Here is a 20,056-nt window from a genome sequence, read left to right on the forward strand (position 1 = left end):
TTTTCTTGAGTGAAAATATGGGCAAAATATTTACCCTGATAAAAATGTTCATATAAGTCAATACCAATAATTTTTGATGATGAATGTCAAATCATTATTTTTTTCAAGTTTAGTCTGATGTTGAGAAGAGATGTTCTGATACAATTTTTCCCTTAATACCGATTCATTTTATCTAGGTGAAGCTATTAAAGACGAGGTATCGGATCACTACATAGATCGACGTGCTCACCGATACCCGGCATTTTCGACAGAGGCATTTCTGATGCTGATCTCTAAACACCTTGCCAGGGTTTTGAATTATTCTTTATGGGTAGAAATTGACAAAGACTTCAATAAAACAATACGGAACTCACGTTTTATTGCTATGGGATAAAATGATATTGCAACAATTATTGTAATGGTGTTATTTTCCAAACATATGTGAAAATAAGTCGGTCAGGCCTCTGTTTCTACATCTTTCTCTTCACCCAGGTCCATCTTTCTCATCTCTAATCTGTTTTTTGTCCCATATGTGCCTTCTAACAAGCTTTTTCCTGACAGTTCCTCTTTGATTTATTTCCGACCCTTTTCTCTCTGACGCTCTCTGTCCTCTTTTTCTGATGTTCCCTCTTTGTCTCTCTGACTTGTTCTTGGACCGCTCTTTGCTCTTAACATCTCCTTTGTTTGTTCAGTCTCAACTGCCCTGTCTCACTGTCTCTATCCCTTTCTGGACACAAAATTGAATCAGACACTCTCTTGGTATCTATATGCTAAACAGCCGCTCCTCATCTTTGCTTCCCACCTCTCCGGTCAGTTTCCTCCTCTCTTCTCTCTGTCTCTGAAGTGAAACTCATCCTCCGCAATAAAAATTTGCTTTCTGCTGTCTGTGAACCAAAGTGAAATTGCATTCTCTGTGCAACACTTCTAGACACCTCGTTGTCACATTTGGGGGAAAAAAAGTGTAATACAAAGTTTAATTAAGTGCAAGTTAAGTGAGGAACTACTGTTTTGGGGTTTTCCACGTGGCATTTAACTTACTTCAGAAACATTTTCTTTTCAATAGGCATCACTTTCTATAAATCCTCCTAACCTCCTGATGTTCTTCACCTGAGAAGGTCGTTGATGGAGTCTCATTCATAGAAATGTGGCTGGCAATTCAGTAGATGCTTTATTTTGACTGAACTGTGTTACGTTTGCATTCAGTTTTGCTCATCAAAATGCAAAGTGCGTAATTTTAAAGTCTATCTAATGTTTATTACTCTCTCATTACACATTTGCAAAGCAGAGTTTGAAAATAACTGCTTTGTTTACGTCCATGTTTGCTTCCTTACAATCTTCTGCTGTTCATTCTGGTGATGAATAAGTTTCTCTGCGTGTTACTGTCAGATAAGAGGAAACATGGGGGAAATTCCCCATCATAAATTATCATATTATAAGTGATGTCGTGCATGAAGTCACTGAAGTCAGGATATGAATTCATGCTTTGTTGAAAATGCCTTTTTTAATGTATCTCTGCATCCTATAAACTGTATAGACATGATCTAATACCTACCGTGTATCGATAACATTTATAACCTATATAATTGGAGACAATCAATAACTTATTTATATTCAACCTTTCATTCATCATGATTAATGGCAGTACAAGTTCTTTATATTATTAAAATATAAAGAACTTAGCAGTGCCTGATTGTCAAATGCAAATTCAGGTTATGCATTGCCTCATGAAACAGCATTTAGATAAGCTCAAATGTTTATATTTCTGTTCTTCATAAAAGTATTTTTGTGAGTGAAAACTTTACAAGTCACTTTAGCCTGTACGAAAAAAACGTTGCACACAGTTTACACAAATTAAATTCTGTACAGTTCAGCTGGATTGTAGAACAAGCAGTTTTGTCCGTTTTTCTCAGTATTAGATGGCAAATAAATGAAATGAGGCTATTAAAAAAATGTCCTCGCCCTACAAGTAGATTTCTTTATGTCCCTTTTTATAAAAAACGCTTTTGTTTGCTGCTTAGCGCTTCAAACAGTGTCTGAGTTATTAGCTGGTTGAGAGAAGCTGGAGTTTGATTCATTTGTCGTCTGTTATAAAATAGACCGAAGCAGCAACAGTAATGCAGCAGATGGATAAAAAGGGGACTTGCACAATAGCTTCCAGTGAATACAGCTCTAATGCAGGATGAGTTCACATTCGACTTGTACAAGGACTCCCACTGTATGTGAAGGAACAGAACAACTGTATCGTTGTGAGCTTCCCTGTGAGTCTGAAGCGTTAATATGTAATGGCGATCAATTCAGTTTATTCTGGCGGGCTGCCTGCTGGAACCTCTGACAGATTGGTGCCATCAGCGCATTATTTCATTAACACTTGTGTTTTCATGGTGAACATCTTCTAACTCGTCATTTTTCTCTCCCTCTCTCTCTTGCCCCCATTCCACCCTCCCTCCCTCCCTGACAGATGGAGAGCGAGAAGAAGAGGAGAAAATACTCAACGAGCAGCAATGACTCTGACACCACAGACAGTAAGTTGGGGAGAGAGTCAGGGTGAGGGAGGGAGGGAGGGAGTGTGTGTGTGTGTGTGTTAAAGAGAGAGGGAAACTGGTAAGTGTCAGTAAAGTGAGTTCTTGTGCTGCTGCTGAACATTGAACTCACAGATTTTATGGTCAGGGTATTTCACATATTCATTTGTTCTCCATATAGACTTTCGACCAGTGTCACGGTCATTGTCTCCTCTGCTCATTAAGACTTCCTCTTCCAGAAAACAGTATGAAAATGAATATGCAGCCGTGATCTGTCTCCAGTTTCTGTTTAATTATGAAAATAAGTACAAAACCACATAGAATCGGTCTTATCAGTGAAGCTGCATGGACACAGAATCTACGTTTTTTCAAATTGTAAAAACAAACAGGTGGTGTGGAGTTGTGGTGTGTTAGTTGACGATGAGTTTCTGTGAAATCACCACAGACTGCGGCCGCGCTCTGCTCTCTTTGGCTAAGACATATAAAATGTGTGCGTTTGGCTGCATTTACTTTCGCTCTGTAGTCAAACATCAGTCGAACACATTGTCTCCACCTGTTGCTGTTGTTTGTTTGTTGTTTTGTTGAACATATTCATCATCTCCCATATGTTCAACTCTTATGTCATCGATAGATCAATCAGCCCTCTAGATTTTTTATGTTTCCATGTTGGTGACAGCCACTGCCCGGAGGCATTGTGTTTTCCAGTTGGGGTTTGGTGGTCAAAGGTGAACTCCAAAATGATATGGTCAGAATTTGTAGGTCAAAGATCAAGTTCACTGTGACCCCTAAAGAACCTTTTTTGCCTTGTGAATGCATTATCTTGAGAAAGCCTCAAGATAATTGCAAATTGGGCACAAATATTCACTTAAACTCACGGGTTAACTGATTAGATTTTGGTCGCCTCACTAAATATCGTTTTGGCCTCTTGAACATGATATCTCAAATCTGTCTTAAGGACATTTCTTCAAATTTTGACCAGTTGTCACTTGGACTCAAAGATCAACTGATTAGATTTCAGTGGTCAAATGTCAACGGGATCTCATATGACTCTGGAAACTATTTATATGTGGAATGAAACTGCACTGGTTGTTGGAGGCATGCAATCCCAGGGCAGTAAATGTAGTTTTCCCATAAAGTATCTTCAACACTTACGTTATTGATATAACAATTAGACCTGAAGATTGATTTTATCGGTAGCAGCTGAGTAAATCTTTAGGAAGGTCACACTGTTATTTACTGAACTCTCCATGTTTGGATTGTGGCAGTCTCAGACACAGTCTCAGAGGTGACCGCTTCATGAGCTGCTCATATCACACAGATTGTGGCTGCAAATTCACTGGATCCAAAATCTTTCTTTCAGTGTGGCCTTTTCTTAGTAAACCTATTTTGGGTGCTTTCCTTTCTAGCATGCAGTAAATATGCTGACTAATAAACAGATATGAGATGACAGATGGATCTGCAGATATACCCACAGTCATGACCCAGACTCAAACAACCACTGAGCTTGACAGTCAGACATTAAGAGCTACACCGCATGATGGTGGGAACATCTGGCCGGTTTAACACATAACCGTCACTGGCAGTGTCTGCTGGAAAATCATCTGATAATAAACTGTCTTTAAACGGCAGCACAGTGTTCCTACACAAGTGCTCTTGGCTCTCGGAGATGATTACTCTCATCAAAACCTGAAGATTTAGTCACTGAAGACAGCCAGCAGATTTGAATTAATTCTAAAAATCATACTTCTTGGCTTTTGGCAGCTAAACGTGACTATTACTTGGCATTTTGTGGCCTGCATTTTACAATAACACGCAAATATAATTGTTTGGCTGTTCCCATGACACTGTTAGGTCAGCATAGACAGGAAATGAAATACATCAGTGAGATGGAAAACAAACTGTTGAGTAGACCTCACTTTATGTTTGGTTGTGTAAAATAAAAAACGAAAGCACAGTGGCTTAATCTGCCTCTTTATTAACGAGTGTTACATTTCAACATTGAAACGTTTTTTGCAGTGTTTTAATAGAATATTTCCATCTGCTATTCTCTTCCTCGAATAGTTAAAGAATTCAATCTACTGTGACATTATAAAATCAAATTGAACCCAATGTTATTTTGTCAGGGTCAAATCCGTTTCTCAAATTAAAGCTGTCATGATGTGGAATGTCTCAGCTCTTTTAAATATCATATGTTTTAACAGTCTCTTTAAGGCCCCTCTCCCAATAAAGCTCAGTCTGTTGTGATTGGTCAGCCACTTTCAGACGATAGTCGGAAAACGATCTTATCCCAGAGTCATGTATGCAAATATACAAGATGACGAGGGCCAGGTCACACACATGCAAAGGAAATGCAGCCGGTCAAAGTTCACCAAAGTTCACCTCAATGCGATGCCACCCTGAGATTTGCACAGGAAGCAAAAGTTTTACTCACCTCATCGCTTGTACAGATTGGATGTGAATGGGAGGTGAAGGTTTGTTGATGATACTGTTTTGTATGTGTGACCGTCCTCTGATGGTGTGGACTACTGATGAGGAGTTTCAGGAGCAGTGTGGTAGAGGAGCTCCTTTTGGGCTTTTAAACTTTACAGGCCTTTTTATATACACAAAAAGCCTATATAAGACAGAGTGAAGTAAAATGAGAAGAAACTTTCAGCTAATTTGATCTAGTTCAATTTAATTGCAGTCATGTAAACTTGAAATAAAAGCCCCTGTTTACTGCAGCAGGGCCACCAGAGGTAGAAACAACCTCGCACACGCTTAACTGTTACTTGGTCACAGGTCTGCGTGTATAAAGTATTTTACAACACTTTGAACAGCCTGTTTTTTTAGACCTGACTGAGCCGCCCTGTGCCGAAGGCCATACTGTCGGTCATGTAATTAGCAGTTAGCCGTTAGCTTCCCCTGGCCAGTGCTGTGTGGGCTACGAGTGCATCTGTTGACTGGAGGTTATCAGGTTTCTAATTGAAGGATGCCCATGATAATTTTGGATGCCGTGCACCAAGCAGGGCTTTTAATTAACACACGGCCGCAATGGTAACTTCCAACCCGTTTGGTTATCTGGCCACAGCGGTGGTGCAGCTGCCTCACGTGGGGCGTGTGGATATAACACACACACACGAACACAGACACACACACACGAGCGGAGTGCAGATGCTTGAGAATACTCATAAATGTCCTGCGGATTAGCACACAGTCCTAGTATTTTTTTACCGAATGCATGCACGCACCCACACACACACACACACACACACAGCTTGTTGGCAGAGATTGTCTTGAGTCTCTGTGGTGTTTTGATGATGGCAGTGCAGAGCGCTGCTGTCTAACACATCACTCCAAACTCTCCCAGTGTTGAGCTTTACAAATTGAGATGTGTTTAAAAATGCCACCGCCACTCTCACTGTGTCAGCATTTGGATTTTGATGTGTTTGTTATTGCACCGACGAGAGTCTGCAACACATCATCCCACTACAGTCTGTACGGTGGTACACTTTGGAGGACACCACTCAGAATAGAGGTCAGGTTTTTCTCCTCAAATCTTTAGTAATATATCATATCTGTCTTTTAAAATCCGCTACCGGTCTAACTGAGAGCAGCTGAGCGGAGGAATAATTTGGAATTGTTACCCACTCATGGCTGTCAAGTCATATTTCCTGTCATGCTGTGGCAGTGAACTTGTGTGTTTATATGTGTGTGTAATGGTGAGTATATAAAACTGTACAACAAATGAAATGGAGAGTGAGTGATTTTGGGCAAAATTTGGGGTGAATATGAACATTCATATCTCGCAAATACATGTACTTGTTAGCAGCCTTATATACTGTGTGTTTGTGTGTGTGTGTGTGTCGGGAGAGGGATTCGTTAATTGCGAAGACAAGCCTGACAGCAGCTCTGCCCTCGGCGCTGTTAGTTGTTCAGACGTCACAAGTAAAATTAGCGCGGTGGCAGTTCTCCTGTGGTGGCGAGGGAAATATGTTGAGTGGGAGGCAGCCTGCACGCACACAGTCATGGTTACAATGTGCTATATTGCACAGTGTTGGCAAATTTGTTTTCCATTATGCCATTGTGATGTAATTTAATTACGAATGTGATGCAATTTTAATGGGCGCCTCCTTCACAGTGCACAGATGGAATTGAGCTTTTGGCTTTATCTGCTGCAGAGGTTTTAAAATAATATAGAATGACAGCGTGAATGATATTACGCACATTCCCGCTCTTCTCTCCATAGCATCACTCACATACATGGGCACAGAAAAACACATACAGGGCCTCTGATTGAAGCAGTGGGTGGGATATTGGCGCCATTGTCAGTTTAATTGCCATTAAATTCTGTATTAATGAGGTTGTAAAGGACCACAGTGGACTAACTGCTTAACTAGAGGCTATTTATACTGTCATTACTTATTACACCCCTTAATAGATCATCATCAGTCTGCTTCAATTAAAGGTCTGACTTGGAGTGATTGTAATGCCACGGATGTTGTTTTTTGGTTTCTTCTCTATTAACGCTCAAACTAACCCATGTGCTTATTTAAAAACTTGAGCTTGATGAGCAGCTTTTTGTTCTGTAATGATTTACCAAATCCAAGATAGAGTGTTCTTCTTATATTCATTCTGCAAACCCTTTCTGCAAAACAGATTCCTCCAACGGGACAATAAAGTGGTGAATTTGAGCGCTTGCCGTGTACAAGAAGTCTTGATCTCCAGCCAAAGCCCTGTTCTTCATTTTCCTCACTTCAAATCAGCATTTACACTCATGAATGCTCATTCTTGACAAATTAAACACAGATTACGTTCTCTTTGTGTTCTGCTCCAGAAGATTTGAAACACTTTGTCTGAACAACTGTGGCACGAGCTTGTGGAAGAAAGGGTCAGATTAGACAAATTTGACACTAAACGCAAGAACACCGAGCATAATGTAAAAAGATATTTGTTTGTATAAATTGCAGTGATCATTGTGGTCTACTTTTATTGTTCCAGGTCAGGTGACCTCATGGTCCAGGTCATCCAAGAATACGGGCACCAGCAGCACATGGGTTCGCCACCAGCACAAGAAACCATCAGAGGTAAGTTATTGTGGCAGCTTGGGTCAGTGACTCAGGCAGATACAGTGAGCTTAATGAAACACAGCCTCTTGTTCGGCCATGACAAGCTCACAGTTTTTCTCCACTTCAGTGTGGCTGCTGACAGATATTTGTTGTGGCCGTTGGTCAGATGCCAACATTTTCTCTGCTTGTCCAATTTGCTGAAATGTTTTGTGTCTTCTTTGATCCTGGTTTGTGAAATGTAGCTCAGTTGCTACTAGGTTGAAATAATAAAAGCCTGCCTATCACAACATGTGCAAAAACAGAATCACTGTCCTTGAGAAGATGATATTGAGAAACTCAAAACTGACTCTCTACCTAGTTTAAAGACTATCAAGCAGCGTTCCAGCCACTGCAGCTATGTATCAGTGTTTGACTGGAACAAAGACTGTCCAGTGCAAATACAGCCATCTCCGTCACAACAGCTAAATCAACCAGGCGGATGGACGGGACAGATTGGTTTGCTAAAATACCAGGTTAGAACATCCATATGGTCATGACGAACGTTCCCAGGGGCTCTCAAATGACCACCCTGGGGAAAAAGCGGGCATAACGCAGTTGGAAAAACAGTGCGCCGTACCAGTTGTGGCGATGCTTTGCCTGCCACAATCACACATCCCTCCCACTCTGTCAGTGAAGTGGCTTCAAATCTGTTTAAGGACAACTTGCTGTTTTGAAGCGTTTCACTCCAAAAATAACTTGGAACAAATTACATCGTCTCAGAAATTAGCAGCGCTGATTTAAAATAAATAAAAGACAGGTGGTAACAGCCTCGAAAAACACTTCTCAAATTCTGAAGGTGTTTAATGAGACACTTAAAACTAAGATCTTTCTACAAAATGAACGAATGCCATCTTAGTGAGTAATTTACTCTCATTTCTACTATGATCCTTCCTCCAAAAAAATTTCAAAAAGTCTCATAAGTGTAAGACACGCTCAAATGATTTGGTTTTATGTAACTTCTGAAAGGAGAATGAGTAAAGCGAAATGGCATGCATGCCCCTGAACCACCCCGGAGTACAAGTCATCAGCGGAGCGTCTGTCATTCCTGTGCATTTGAAGCTTCCTCCCCCTCAGCTCCATCCACTTAACCACAGGCTGTTGGAAGGTCCTGTCAGCAATCAGTCTCTCAGTAATTACTACTGTAGCTCTCCGCTCTGACCCGGGCCTCAGCTGAAAAAGCCAGGGGCCACGTTCCCTTTCATGAAGCTGCCTCCTCGCCTCACTCCGTAGTGCCCCGCTCTTCTGTGAAGGATGATGTTTTTCTGCTTTTCTGGAAGCAGTGAGTGACGGGAAAGGTCATGCAAAGAAAACAGGGCGAATGACATCTGACAGAAAAGTTCAGTGTTGGAGCTGCATTTGAACTGGTATCAGGAAAAGCTCTAAGTCGTTGAATATACAAAGGTGGCTGGCATTTGTCTTAGTGCTCCTGGACAGAAGCGACAGATTTTAAAGTTTCCAGTTTCCTGGGGACTTTATTTTTGACTATAACTGGAGCATTGGTTCTCCAGGTTGGCAGCTTGGCTTAGTTTAGTTTGTTCACTTGTTTCACAGTTTGGAGGCTTCACACAAATTGCTTGTTGGCAGCGTTTGACCCACATTTTTAACACTGGAACAGGAGTGTTTGCTTCAGTGACTGACCATGTGTGGAGGTGTGACAGTTGGCAGGATTTGAGTAACTTTTTTAAATTCTTGACTCAACTAATTCTATTATTTTCTACGTGTACACTGGAGAGCTCATGAATGGCTTTGGGACATGGAGAAGACAGACACATCTTCATTTGTGAGGCAGTGGGCCCTGGGCAACAGAGAGAGGGACATGTATAAGCACTTTTAACCCCATGTGTAGTTAGGACTCTTTGTCTATTTGTATGTTAATTAAGTAACTGCTCATATTCCTTCAGGGCAACTCCTCGTCTGTCAACATGTTGTAGAAGTGACACAGAAACTGTCCTTCAGCCAGAATACCAGTTAAATCAAAAACCAATTGACTACGTGTCAGCACTTCATCCAGAGGTGTTGCTAAGTGTCGTCCGTGTGTGAGGTGTCCTGAGGCAATTTGTAAGTTTTACAGGACAAAGGCTATGATTAAATGTCACCCATGTGTTTTTTACAGACAATACTTAGCTGGAGCTGTTTGTGCAGTCTTAGTTTGACCTGACCGATTAAAAAGGGAAAAACAGGTCTTTCTTCGTATCTAAGCAGTAGATAAATTCAACAGATAAGATAGAGAAACAATGACAAATGTTAAATGTCACATTTACATGTGGCATTTAGTGTTGAACTAGTTGATCAGCAAGAATAGTAGTCCACAGGTTTCATTGGTTGATTCCTTCACACTGCTCTGTAAAAATTTCAGCAGGTCTTTAACTTGGCTGATGGTCTGGTTCGCAGGATTTCCACACACACTCACCCATGAATCCATAATATTACCATTTATTGACTGATTTCATTGATGGCAGATCTTGTAGAGTATTTGAAGTAAAGTTTACAGAATTGGACATTAGCAGCCAAACATCACTGAAAGTCAAAATTGGAAACAAAAACCAAAGGAAAGTCAAAGAGGGTAATATTTAACACTGTAAAAAATCATCCGTGATTGAACAGTGGGTCACAAGTTTATGGAATGATTCTCGCCCTTGCTAAATGGAGGTGTGGCGAATGGTAAACACTGTGGACTTGTAATGACAATGTAGCTCTCTTCTAAAAATGTGTCGCTGCGGGTCTTTCACTCCAGCTCTGACTTTTCTTAGAAGTGGTTTAAGGGCTTAACTTAGCGGAGGAAGGACATGGTCAAACGCTTCCTTTTTTGTAAAGCCGCTTTTATCTCATTTCAGATGAGAACTGAGATTTGGGAGATTGAAAAATGTTCTGTACACAAACAGGAAGTCATGATGACATGCAGTGCACATGCATAGAGCACATATTTGTTTTTGTGGTTGATGAGTATATGGGCCGCAGTTGAGAACCATAAAAAAGAGGAAAGAAAACAGAAAAAGCAAGTGAATGCACAGTCATGTACAGCAAGTGCATTAACTGCGTCACCACCATCAAGACCAAAGGCATCCTCTAAACAACTGTTGAAAACGTAAGCATTGTTTGAAAATGGACTCTGACCCTGAAGCATTTGATGTTTACAATTTTCTTTAATTTCTCTGCCTCTGAATCAGGTGGAAACATGAAATAAAACCATTTGAGAACCAAAACATTTAGAGAATTTTTTTGCAAATCATTGTTTTTGCCTTGGAAACCAAATATGACTTTCATTTCAATTATATGATTTTTTTTATGTTAATGAACATTGCGGCAAAAGCAATGATTTACAATAAAAGCTGAAGATTCAAGCTCTCTTGGTTTCTTCCTTTATGGTTTTATCTGCTTCAGACTGAGAAATAATTTTTTTTTTTTACCATTTAAATGGTGTTGAAGCAAGTCAGTCTTTACCACTGGCTTTCGATAATAGTGGTTTTTAGTTGTAGAAATTCTCCCTTGACTAGCAAAGTCTGAATCTTCTAAGCCATAGTGTATTGTGTTCATTTGCTGAAATCCCTGAATAATAGAACCCACACTGACATGAAATCACAGTGATAGTTACTAGTTTAAGGCATCTCGCTGTCCCAATCATTTCTGTTCTGTTGTTGAAAAACACAAGTATCTTAATAAGTGAGGATCTTAATTGTGATGAAGCATAGAAGAGGAAGTCGCTGAAGAAGTGTTATTGGGAGCCACACACAATGCACCATGGGAGGAAGGAAGTGGTATTGACGGGGGTTGCCAAAGAAGATGATGGCTGAGCAGGTGTGAAACACTATCTGTAGCATCATTGTGTACAGAATGTAACTGTATGTGTGCGTGAAGGTGCAAGTCAAGTGTGCATGTAGTGTGTAAGAGAGGTGCAGCTGCAGGGCCTGGAAAAGTAAACCAGAAACCTACACAGATGAATGAAAAAACATCGCAATGTGCATGTTGTGTTGGTTTTTAGTCCATTTTGTCATGTACACAGTGTTTATTCAGCTTTGACTCAGTGGAAGTGAGTTGTTGTGTAGTTATTGTCTATGGATTTTCTTTCCCACTCTTTAACATTGGCAGATGCTGCAACATTTTTGTTCATTTCTCAAGTAATAATGAAGAGATCTGTTTGATTTCTATGAGTTTATGCAATTTCATCCAGCTTGATTGAATTTAGGGGAATGTTGGTGGGCTTGGAGGAGACGTGCGCTCTACTGAGAACCATTCTAATTGTGTTATGTTTACATCTTCAATAACAAGGACGTTTTTCATTATTCTTGTTTGTAACCACGTTTATCTTTATATTTTATGTATATATATTGGTCAAGAAAATATAGAATCAATCTGACAAAATAATACCTTTATGAATGGGTTTAACTCTGGATGATATCAGTGGCTATCTGTATAATCTGTAGAAGATGGAGTTGTTTTTAAAGTAAGCCTGGTTACAGTTGGTTCCCAGGCTTTCCCATTCACTTCTGTTTTTTCAAAAGCCAGAATTCAGTGCCAAACTTCAGAACAGCAGCCAACTGAAGGAAGGTTGTCGACTGGCTCCTGATCGTCTTCTGCCTTATTGCTCGCAGTTGTCAGAGGAATATTGCAATCAAATTAAGACACTGGAAAATTTCCTCGGGACATTGGCGAGTTCTGTGAACCATTCTCAAGTGGTTTTAACAACTTTTATGTGAAGCTGAGAGTCATTGTTCCCAGGCAGCTGGGTTTTCATCCAGATGTGCAGATGTTATAGGCGGATCACTGTCAAAGCGACGATACCCTCTGCTGTGTGGAAACTTGTTTCTTTAGTGCCAGCGTCCATGCAGGAAATTTCAAGCTCTCATCCTTAAGTAATCATGTGTACAGATATAAGTGTGTGTGTGTGTGTGTGTGTGTGTGTGTGTGTGTGTGTGTGTGTGTGTGTCCTAGCAGACTAGCAGCTGCTGTAGCTCATTAGGGTTTGCTAGAAACAGCTGTGAAGTTCCATGGCAACTAGATGCAAACAGCTAGATATGTGCATGCACACACACACACACACACACACACACACACACACACACACACACACACACACACACACACACACACACACACACACAGAGCAAACCAACAATTTTTATTAAACTGTCAGTATTGCTCCTCTTGCTCACCTGCCAGGTGCTCAATTCTGAACAGAAGAAGCCAAACAAAAAGGGCATTGTGAAGCTCGTTGAAAACAGGATATTTCAGCAGAGATGGTGAGAATATGGTTTAGGGAGCAGTGATGGTACGGAATGATGTCTGCAGGTGGTGATGAATGTAGATTTACAGAAACGGGTGCATCAATAAAGATGGGTGAAGAAGTGAAAAAACATAGATGGAAGAATAAATGATGATTATATTAATATAAATGGGGGGGTGGAAGAAATGATGAATTGGTAAATGTACATCAAATACCAGAGTTTAGGTGATTGTGTCCTTTCCTTAAGTAGTAGTTTCATGAACACATGGCCTCCATTTAAATCATGTTTCCTTATAAACCTCAAACTCGTGTGGTTCAACCTAAAGAACAATCAAACCAAAGCAGTTTAACATGAAACAGCTTCTTTGTTTTATTAACATATCAGTGATTCCTGCTCTTTAAGATGATTGATTACTGATAAAACTCTTACCCAGGAGTATGAAAGATACATAAAGTCATTGTTTCGCCCTTTAATTACACAACAGTCCAGTGCACCTGCAGAGAGGGCTCACCTGGTTCACCTGTAAATGGATTCCACTGATGGTCACACGATCACATTCTCATATTCTATGTAAGATATAGATGTTTTACTTTCTGCACTCTGGTGAAAAACAGTTAGATCTTAGTATTGTGTCTTTTTAGTAAAACATCTGTAATCAAGAAAACAAACTAATGAAAGTTGTTAAATGTTCATGAGTGATGTAATTTAGTTGTGGCCTAAAATGTTTCACTTGTCATCCTCTGTCTATGAGCTCTGATGTTTGTGGTCGACTCACTGGCCAGAAAACTTCTTGGGAAAAACATAAATCAGATGCCGCCTGCGTGCATGTGTGTGTGTGTTGACTACAGAGGGAAATTAATAATTGTGTACCCATGAACATTTATTTCTTATTCCTGTCTGCGTGTATCATTGCTCTTCATCATTTGTGTGTTTGTTTTCTGGTTAGTCATCACCTGTCTGTGAGTATATGTGTGTCAGTGTTTGTATTTCATGGGTAGAACGCCCATATTTCCACATTTGCATATTTCCACATACTGTATTTGCAGTCATGTGTGACTGGTTCATGGCTGCACATCAAAGCATTGGATACTGTACCTTGTGGGCTGAGGAAATCCACAGGAGAAATGGAGATGGCAGGCGAATGGTGCATGTGAGAAATAAATTGAGAAAGAGGGGGGAAAAAAAGAGCGTCGCAGTGTGTGACAGAAATGAAAAGAGTGAGATCATCAGGAAAGGACGCTGTTAATTGAGGGACACCAAAGAGTAAAGCTCTGGAATATTAAAACTGTTGCACAGAAACACTTTTTCCACATCGCTCTTGTTTTTCTTTACTGTGCTTCAGAGTGGTTGTTTCATCTGTGCAGGTTTCAGTATCTGTGCTGTTCAAAGTGTTTTTGTGTCATTATCACCTCCCAAAAGCAGCCAACTCTGCATGCCCCTGCTGCTGACACACAAACACACACACACACACACACACACACACACACACACACACACACACACACACACACACACACACACACACACACACACACACACACACAGTTTTCAAGGACGGTGGCAAATCGAGAAGTTCTGAAACACCGTGCAACACATGACTTTGATGGAAGATTATCCTAGAACTCTTAGATATGATTTTCTTCACATTGAAATAACGTCTACATACAACCACTCGGTACGACAGAGTATTAGAGTCACTCAAAGATAAACAATAAAGTAGTAATAAGTGGTTATTTTAGTCTATGTGTCATTTTAGAGGAGGGATATTAGAAGTCCTGTGGTGCCTGTGTTAAATAAGGAACATGGAGCAAGTTATACTTTAGTTTCATTAGAAAGAAAATACTTTATACTAACCCCTAACCCGTAACTTTTGATTCTGAAGAAAGAGCCACTCAGATTTTAATGGTGGTCGACTGCAAAGCTAAAGACTGTTAAGCAAAAGCCACAACGCATCTATCTGGACCATGAACTTTGACATTCAGCGGTGAAAGTCAGAAAAGCCTGTAGTAGGAGCAGGTGAGACCTAGGGTTGAAAAAGTGAAGTACTGTATTGTAAATGACTGAGAATCACAGACTGATTATTTACACTGCAAGAGTCTGACAGTGGATTTATTCCTGTTAGAAATTGATGCTTTAATGACTGGTGGTTACTTCAGACGCCTCAGAACTGTTTAAGTGTTAGAGTGGGTGTTAATATGGACTTAGCTCACAAGACTCTGCAGACCAACAACTATCACTCATCTTCAACCGTTTTCAGATATGAGCTCCTGAGAATATATGGACAATGGGTTTGGACATTTTTGGGAGTTTGTCTTTCACATACGAAGAACAGGAGATTTTAACAGTCAGACACGATCACGTGTCACGAACAGGAAAGTGTTTGGATTATTCAGGCGAGGGGGTGGCGCCAGTGTAAATCATGCAGGAGGCGGGACTTGATGTATAAATTCCAAGTTTTTCTTCACAACACATCAACACAGTGTTGGACCTTATCACTAAAAACTCTTGAATCTTTTTGGCTTTCCAAGTTGACATCTGTTTTCGCTCTACGTGTATGACACCTCTTTTTCATCCGGAGATATTCCTCCAGTTTCATGTCCGTATGTTAGAAACGTCATCGACATGCCAATTCACTCGCTGTGAATTTTCCTCTATTCTCACGCTCACTCGGACAATCTCCAGATATTTCACTCTGGGCTGGCAAGACAAGATCAAGAAAATATATGGATTCATTTGTGTTCTCACATACTGCCCCTCTGGAAAATTTCTGGAGGCCAGTGCATGTCTGAAAGCAGCTGTACTATTTAATTTGGGCTTAACACGGCATCTAATGGGTGGATGATGGAACATCAGAGCAGTTTACAAGAGTAAATAAAAACTGACTGAAAATATAGTTGTATGTGGCAGAAACCCTCCAGCTGACACTGCAGGTCGATTCAAACGAGCTACAGATCAGACAGTTTGATATTCAGACTGTTGATCTGCCGTATTCTGTCTTTTTTGATGTTTTTTGCTTGAAATCTCTTCTTGATGCAAAGCTGCTGAGCTTCTGAACCTGCAGCGACAGACAGACTTCCATTTAGTCAGCTCTACAGATGAAATTCACGACAACTGACTCAAGTTGCAGCAGACGCAGACGGGGCGGAGCAGCATTAATCATGTAGTTGTTTTGGTTGTTTGTTTTTTTTTCTTCAGCCACGCATCTCAAAAACTGGGTCACATCTCCCCACAGCCTCTGCTTGCCATTTTACCAGATCATGTGCCGGAGCCTGCCACACGCAAGAATGATATTTGCATCAGCCTCTGTGGGGGGAAATTGGCTTATCCCTCCTGCGTCTTAAGTCTCCTTCACTCTTTCTTGTCAGTGACCCAGTTTTTTTAACAGTCATTTATTGAGGGGAGGTTTGCTGAGCATGTTTGCCCTCTCTCTGAATCATCTTGCCTCAAATTCACATTTTTACACACGCTCACACCTGGGAACTGCAGAGTAAAAGCACAGCATCTATTGAGCAGGTCTGCTGGAGCGGTCTGGGGGCTAAATGCCTCATGTTCAAGCAGGTTGTCATGTGTTTTTGTACGAAAATGTGGGAGTTTTTCTCTGTTACACCTTTTAATATCTGAAATGCTATGCTCTTCATCCATCTATAACATGATTTAGCATGCGCAAGCTGCCCAGGACAGTGACCATCTTTCACGTTTGACATATTTAATTGCTTCACTGAAGAAGATTGGAGGTTAAATGCCTTGCTCAAGGACATTTGAGGAGAAGTGCCTCTCTGACAGCCTGTAGCTCAAAATCTAACTTCCTTATTAACCTCTAAGATACTTTATGTCCTGAATATTGATCCCGGAATGATATTTGTAGATGAGCTACATGGATAATCTTTTCTACCTTTATTTTTTCTTTGAAATTCTTTTGTCTAACTCTGACTCACTTCTTTGACTGTGAACAAGAAGCAAGGGCACGGGTTCTAGCTTGCCAGAGTCCAAAAATCACATCTGCTCAAACGGAGGAGCACAGTCAGTCAGTCAAAGCCTTATTGAATCGGGAACAAAGCTTAATTGCGTGACCTTTGAGTGAAGCCTTGGCACTCGGCCTGCCCTTGGCGTGGAGGGGAGCACCACCGCTTTCCACGCATCATTCAGGCCAGGGCTTGTGATGAGGAGCTGGCGTTCAGGGAAATCTCAAAAGGACCTTTTCACTGTCTCGTCTCACGCTAATGAGGGGCATAAATTGTAGGCTGAGTGCCTTTTCAGAGCGCGGAAGTATGAAGCTAAGCTAATAGCTACGGATGTGAAAATTTCAGCTCTAAGGGAAGAGAGGGAACTGTCGGAAGGAAATCCTTTTCACGTTCCTATCAAATCCTTTGTGTTGTTTGAAAAGTGTCGAGCCGGTAAAGGCTGTCAGTGCAAGTGGTTCACTTTAGCATGACATAATGTTTCCGCATAATAACGACTCCCTCCACTGTTGCCTTTATGCCTCTTTTCCCTCTCATCCGTCCTGAGCTGAAGCAGGGTGTCGTGAGTGCACTGAAAGGTTTCTTCGGGCCTGTGCTCTTGTTGCCCTGCATGGTGTCTGTTCTGCAGCGCTCACACAAAGAACAAGCTGCCAGTAGAACCACGTCTGACGCCATTAATGGGGAGAAAAGAGTTAAATAAATGTCGGAAATGCATTTCACGGTTTGAGCGCTGACATCACAGGTGGGTTGTCAAAGAGTTTGCATCATTATAACTGCTTTGGTACTGCTTTAGATTTAGTTTTTTATATGAATTGTGTATAATTTTTGTCTTAATGTTACTGCATGTTTTTATTCAGTTTCAGAAGCATAGAAGTTTTTAATTTATTGCATTTAAACTAAACTTATTTTTATTTTCATTCATTCAGTGATATTGGGTTTTTCCAAAACTTGCACAGAGATGTAGCCTGACTTTTTAAAGTAGTGTTTATTTGATTTTAGAGATGTTATTGATTTGAAGTTTAGCAGCATGGATGCTAAGTGTTTGTATCTTTTCGTGCAGCCATGTTTTCTATAATTTGATTTGAAATATTAGGTAGTTGCTGTTGTCTGAAAGTAAGTGTCCCAGGGCAACGAACAGTAAGAGTAAATGCTTTACTGAACTTGGGTAGAGACTGCAAGTTTTGTAAAATGCCATGGATATTTATTGTCAGACTACCTGAGGTATGTGCTGATCCCCTCTTGTTTATGTTCTCTGGACAGTTTCTTGTCAGATACGGGACAGTTTCTCTGCTAGAAACCAGAATCATATATATTTCTTCCTTCTTCGTCTTTTCTTTTGTTTTGCATGTTTTTCTGAGAGAAATATGGAGGAGAAATATGAGTTCTTAAAGTGCCTCTCCTGGAAGAACATCAGGAGTAGATGCCAGCCAGTTGAATTTGCTCTTGCATTTCTCTCTCTCCAGCATCCCTTCTTCTTTCAGCTTCTGTACTTGCTCTCTTCTCATTCACATCCCGTCTTTATCTCCTCTCTGTCCCCCTCTTCACTCGAACGGTACATTTTGAGAGGTGTCAGACGAGCCAAATGTTTTCTCTTCTTCCCGTTGTCTTTTCTTCCTATTCCATGCTGCTTGTCTGTTAAAGATACTGCATGTCTATGCCCATTTCTTGCACTCAGCGTTCCTCCCTCTCTCCTCCTCTCTGTCCAGCTGTTTGAGGGGAAAAATAAATGGGAGAGAGGCGGCCATTTTTCAGAGGCCTGGGGAGTCATGATAAAGAAAAACATGACTGCTGCAGTTGTTGAAAACAAACATGAAGAAGATGGTAAAGTGCAGTGTGGTGATTCAGAAGTGGGTGTAACAAAATGATATATTTTCTGAGGCGTAAATGTTAAGTTTTTCCTAATATGATCTTAGACCATTGTGGGGATATGTCAATATTTTAGTAGCCAGTAGTTGGAATAGAGAAGAGTCCATTCAGTTTTGGTGCTGACCCCTCCTTCCATCCATCCATTCATTGTCTTTCGATTATCTGGGCTTGGGTCATGGAGGTATTTGGCGAAGTAGGGTGTTCCAGATGTCCCTCTCCCCAACCACACTTTAAAGTTCTTCCTTTGGGATCCTACTGTTCCCAAGCCTTTAAGGGCTTTAAAATCACTTTGATGGTATACAAATTTATAGAGAGGTAGAAAAAAGCTATTACCACAGCGCAGCCAGAACACCTTAAATCATAACTTTGATGTGTTGTGCAGGAAAATTTGCAACATGCCTTACAGCAAATGTCGTCAAAATTAGCAGCTAGCTTAAAGAAAAGGCTAACTCAGTACTCTCGCATTTGTACATCATGTCAGAGCCAGCAAAGACACCAAAGAGTACATCGCTGGAGGAATTTAAGAACAGGAAAGGAGAAGGTGACTATCTCCAGATGAATAACTTCATCCCACAAGGGGGAAGACACACATTCAGTATCCTCCTGTCTGCAGAGGATGGTAAAAACTATAAGATCTTTCGTTATCTTTTTGAATTTCTAAGGGAAGAATATGTGGATCTTGACATAAATAGCCAGACAAGTTTATGTTGTTGAGATCAATGAGTTTGTAGAAGTTGCCTCCGATTTTTCTCTATAAGAGCCAGACAGACGTTAAGGACTGTTTGGCCTTGGAGGTGTGCAGTCCACTGAGAATCTTTCTGGTTTAGTTCATCCTTGTGAAAAAGAGCCCCCATGAATACAATACTGGAGGAAGGTCATGTATCACACCAGGTGGGCTACGTGTGCATGTGTTGCAGTGTAAAGTTTGTAGTTTAATAAAGGCTTTAAGGCTGTAAGATTCTTGGTGCATGGTAGAGAAGGTGTGTTCGAGTGTGGTGGTGTGTGTTTCTGTTGAAATCACTGAGTCACTGTACTAACACTGAACTCGCTCGCTCGCTCTCTGTTTTAAACGCACACACACACACACACACACACACACACACACACACACACACACACACACACACACACACACACACTTGCTCTCTCTCTTACATTCAGTCATTCTCTCATCAACCCCTCTCTGTCTTTTTCTCACTCTTAATCACCCACTCAGCACACTCACATGCATGCATGTGCGCAACACACACACACACACACACACACACACACACACACACACACACACACACACACACACACACACACACACACGCACACATTCATTTCTGAGTCCTGTGGACCTTCCAAGCAGCCAATCATTAGAGCCCGTCCCTGTTCTCTGATGTGGCTGCTAAAATTAGCCTCCGCTCTCCAAGAGTCGACAT

At 40.9% G+C, this 20,056-nt stretch overlaps 1 protein-coding gene across 2 annotated transcripts in view; it reads left to right on the top strand.

Annotated features, from left to right (window-relative positions):
* Positions 1–20,056, top strand: part of jade2 (jade family PHD finger 2) — a 157,952-nt gene that overhangs the window by 22,085 nt on the left and 115,811 nt on the right. For both annotated transcript variants that reach the window (XM_069510390.1, XM_020085390.2), the window contains exons 2-3: positions 2,438–2,501; positions 7,476–7,561. In XM_069510390.1, the coding sequence (XP_069366491.1) occupies positions 2,438–2,501; positions 7,476–7,561 (150 nt within the window). The remainder of the gene's footprint in view (positions 1–2,437; positions 2,502–7,475; positions 7,562–20,056) is intronic.

Source organism: Paralichthys olivaceus, chromosome 15 (assembly GCF_024713975.1).
Source record: "Paralichthys olivaceus isolate ysfri-2021 chromosome 15, ASM2471397v2, whole genome shotgun sequence".
Classification (NCBI taxonomy): domain Eukaryota; kingdom Metazoa; phylum Chordata; class Actinopteri; order Pleuronectiformes; family Paralichthyidae; genus Paralichthys; species Paralichthys olivaceus.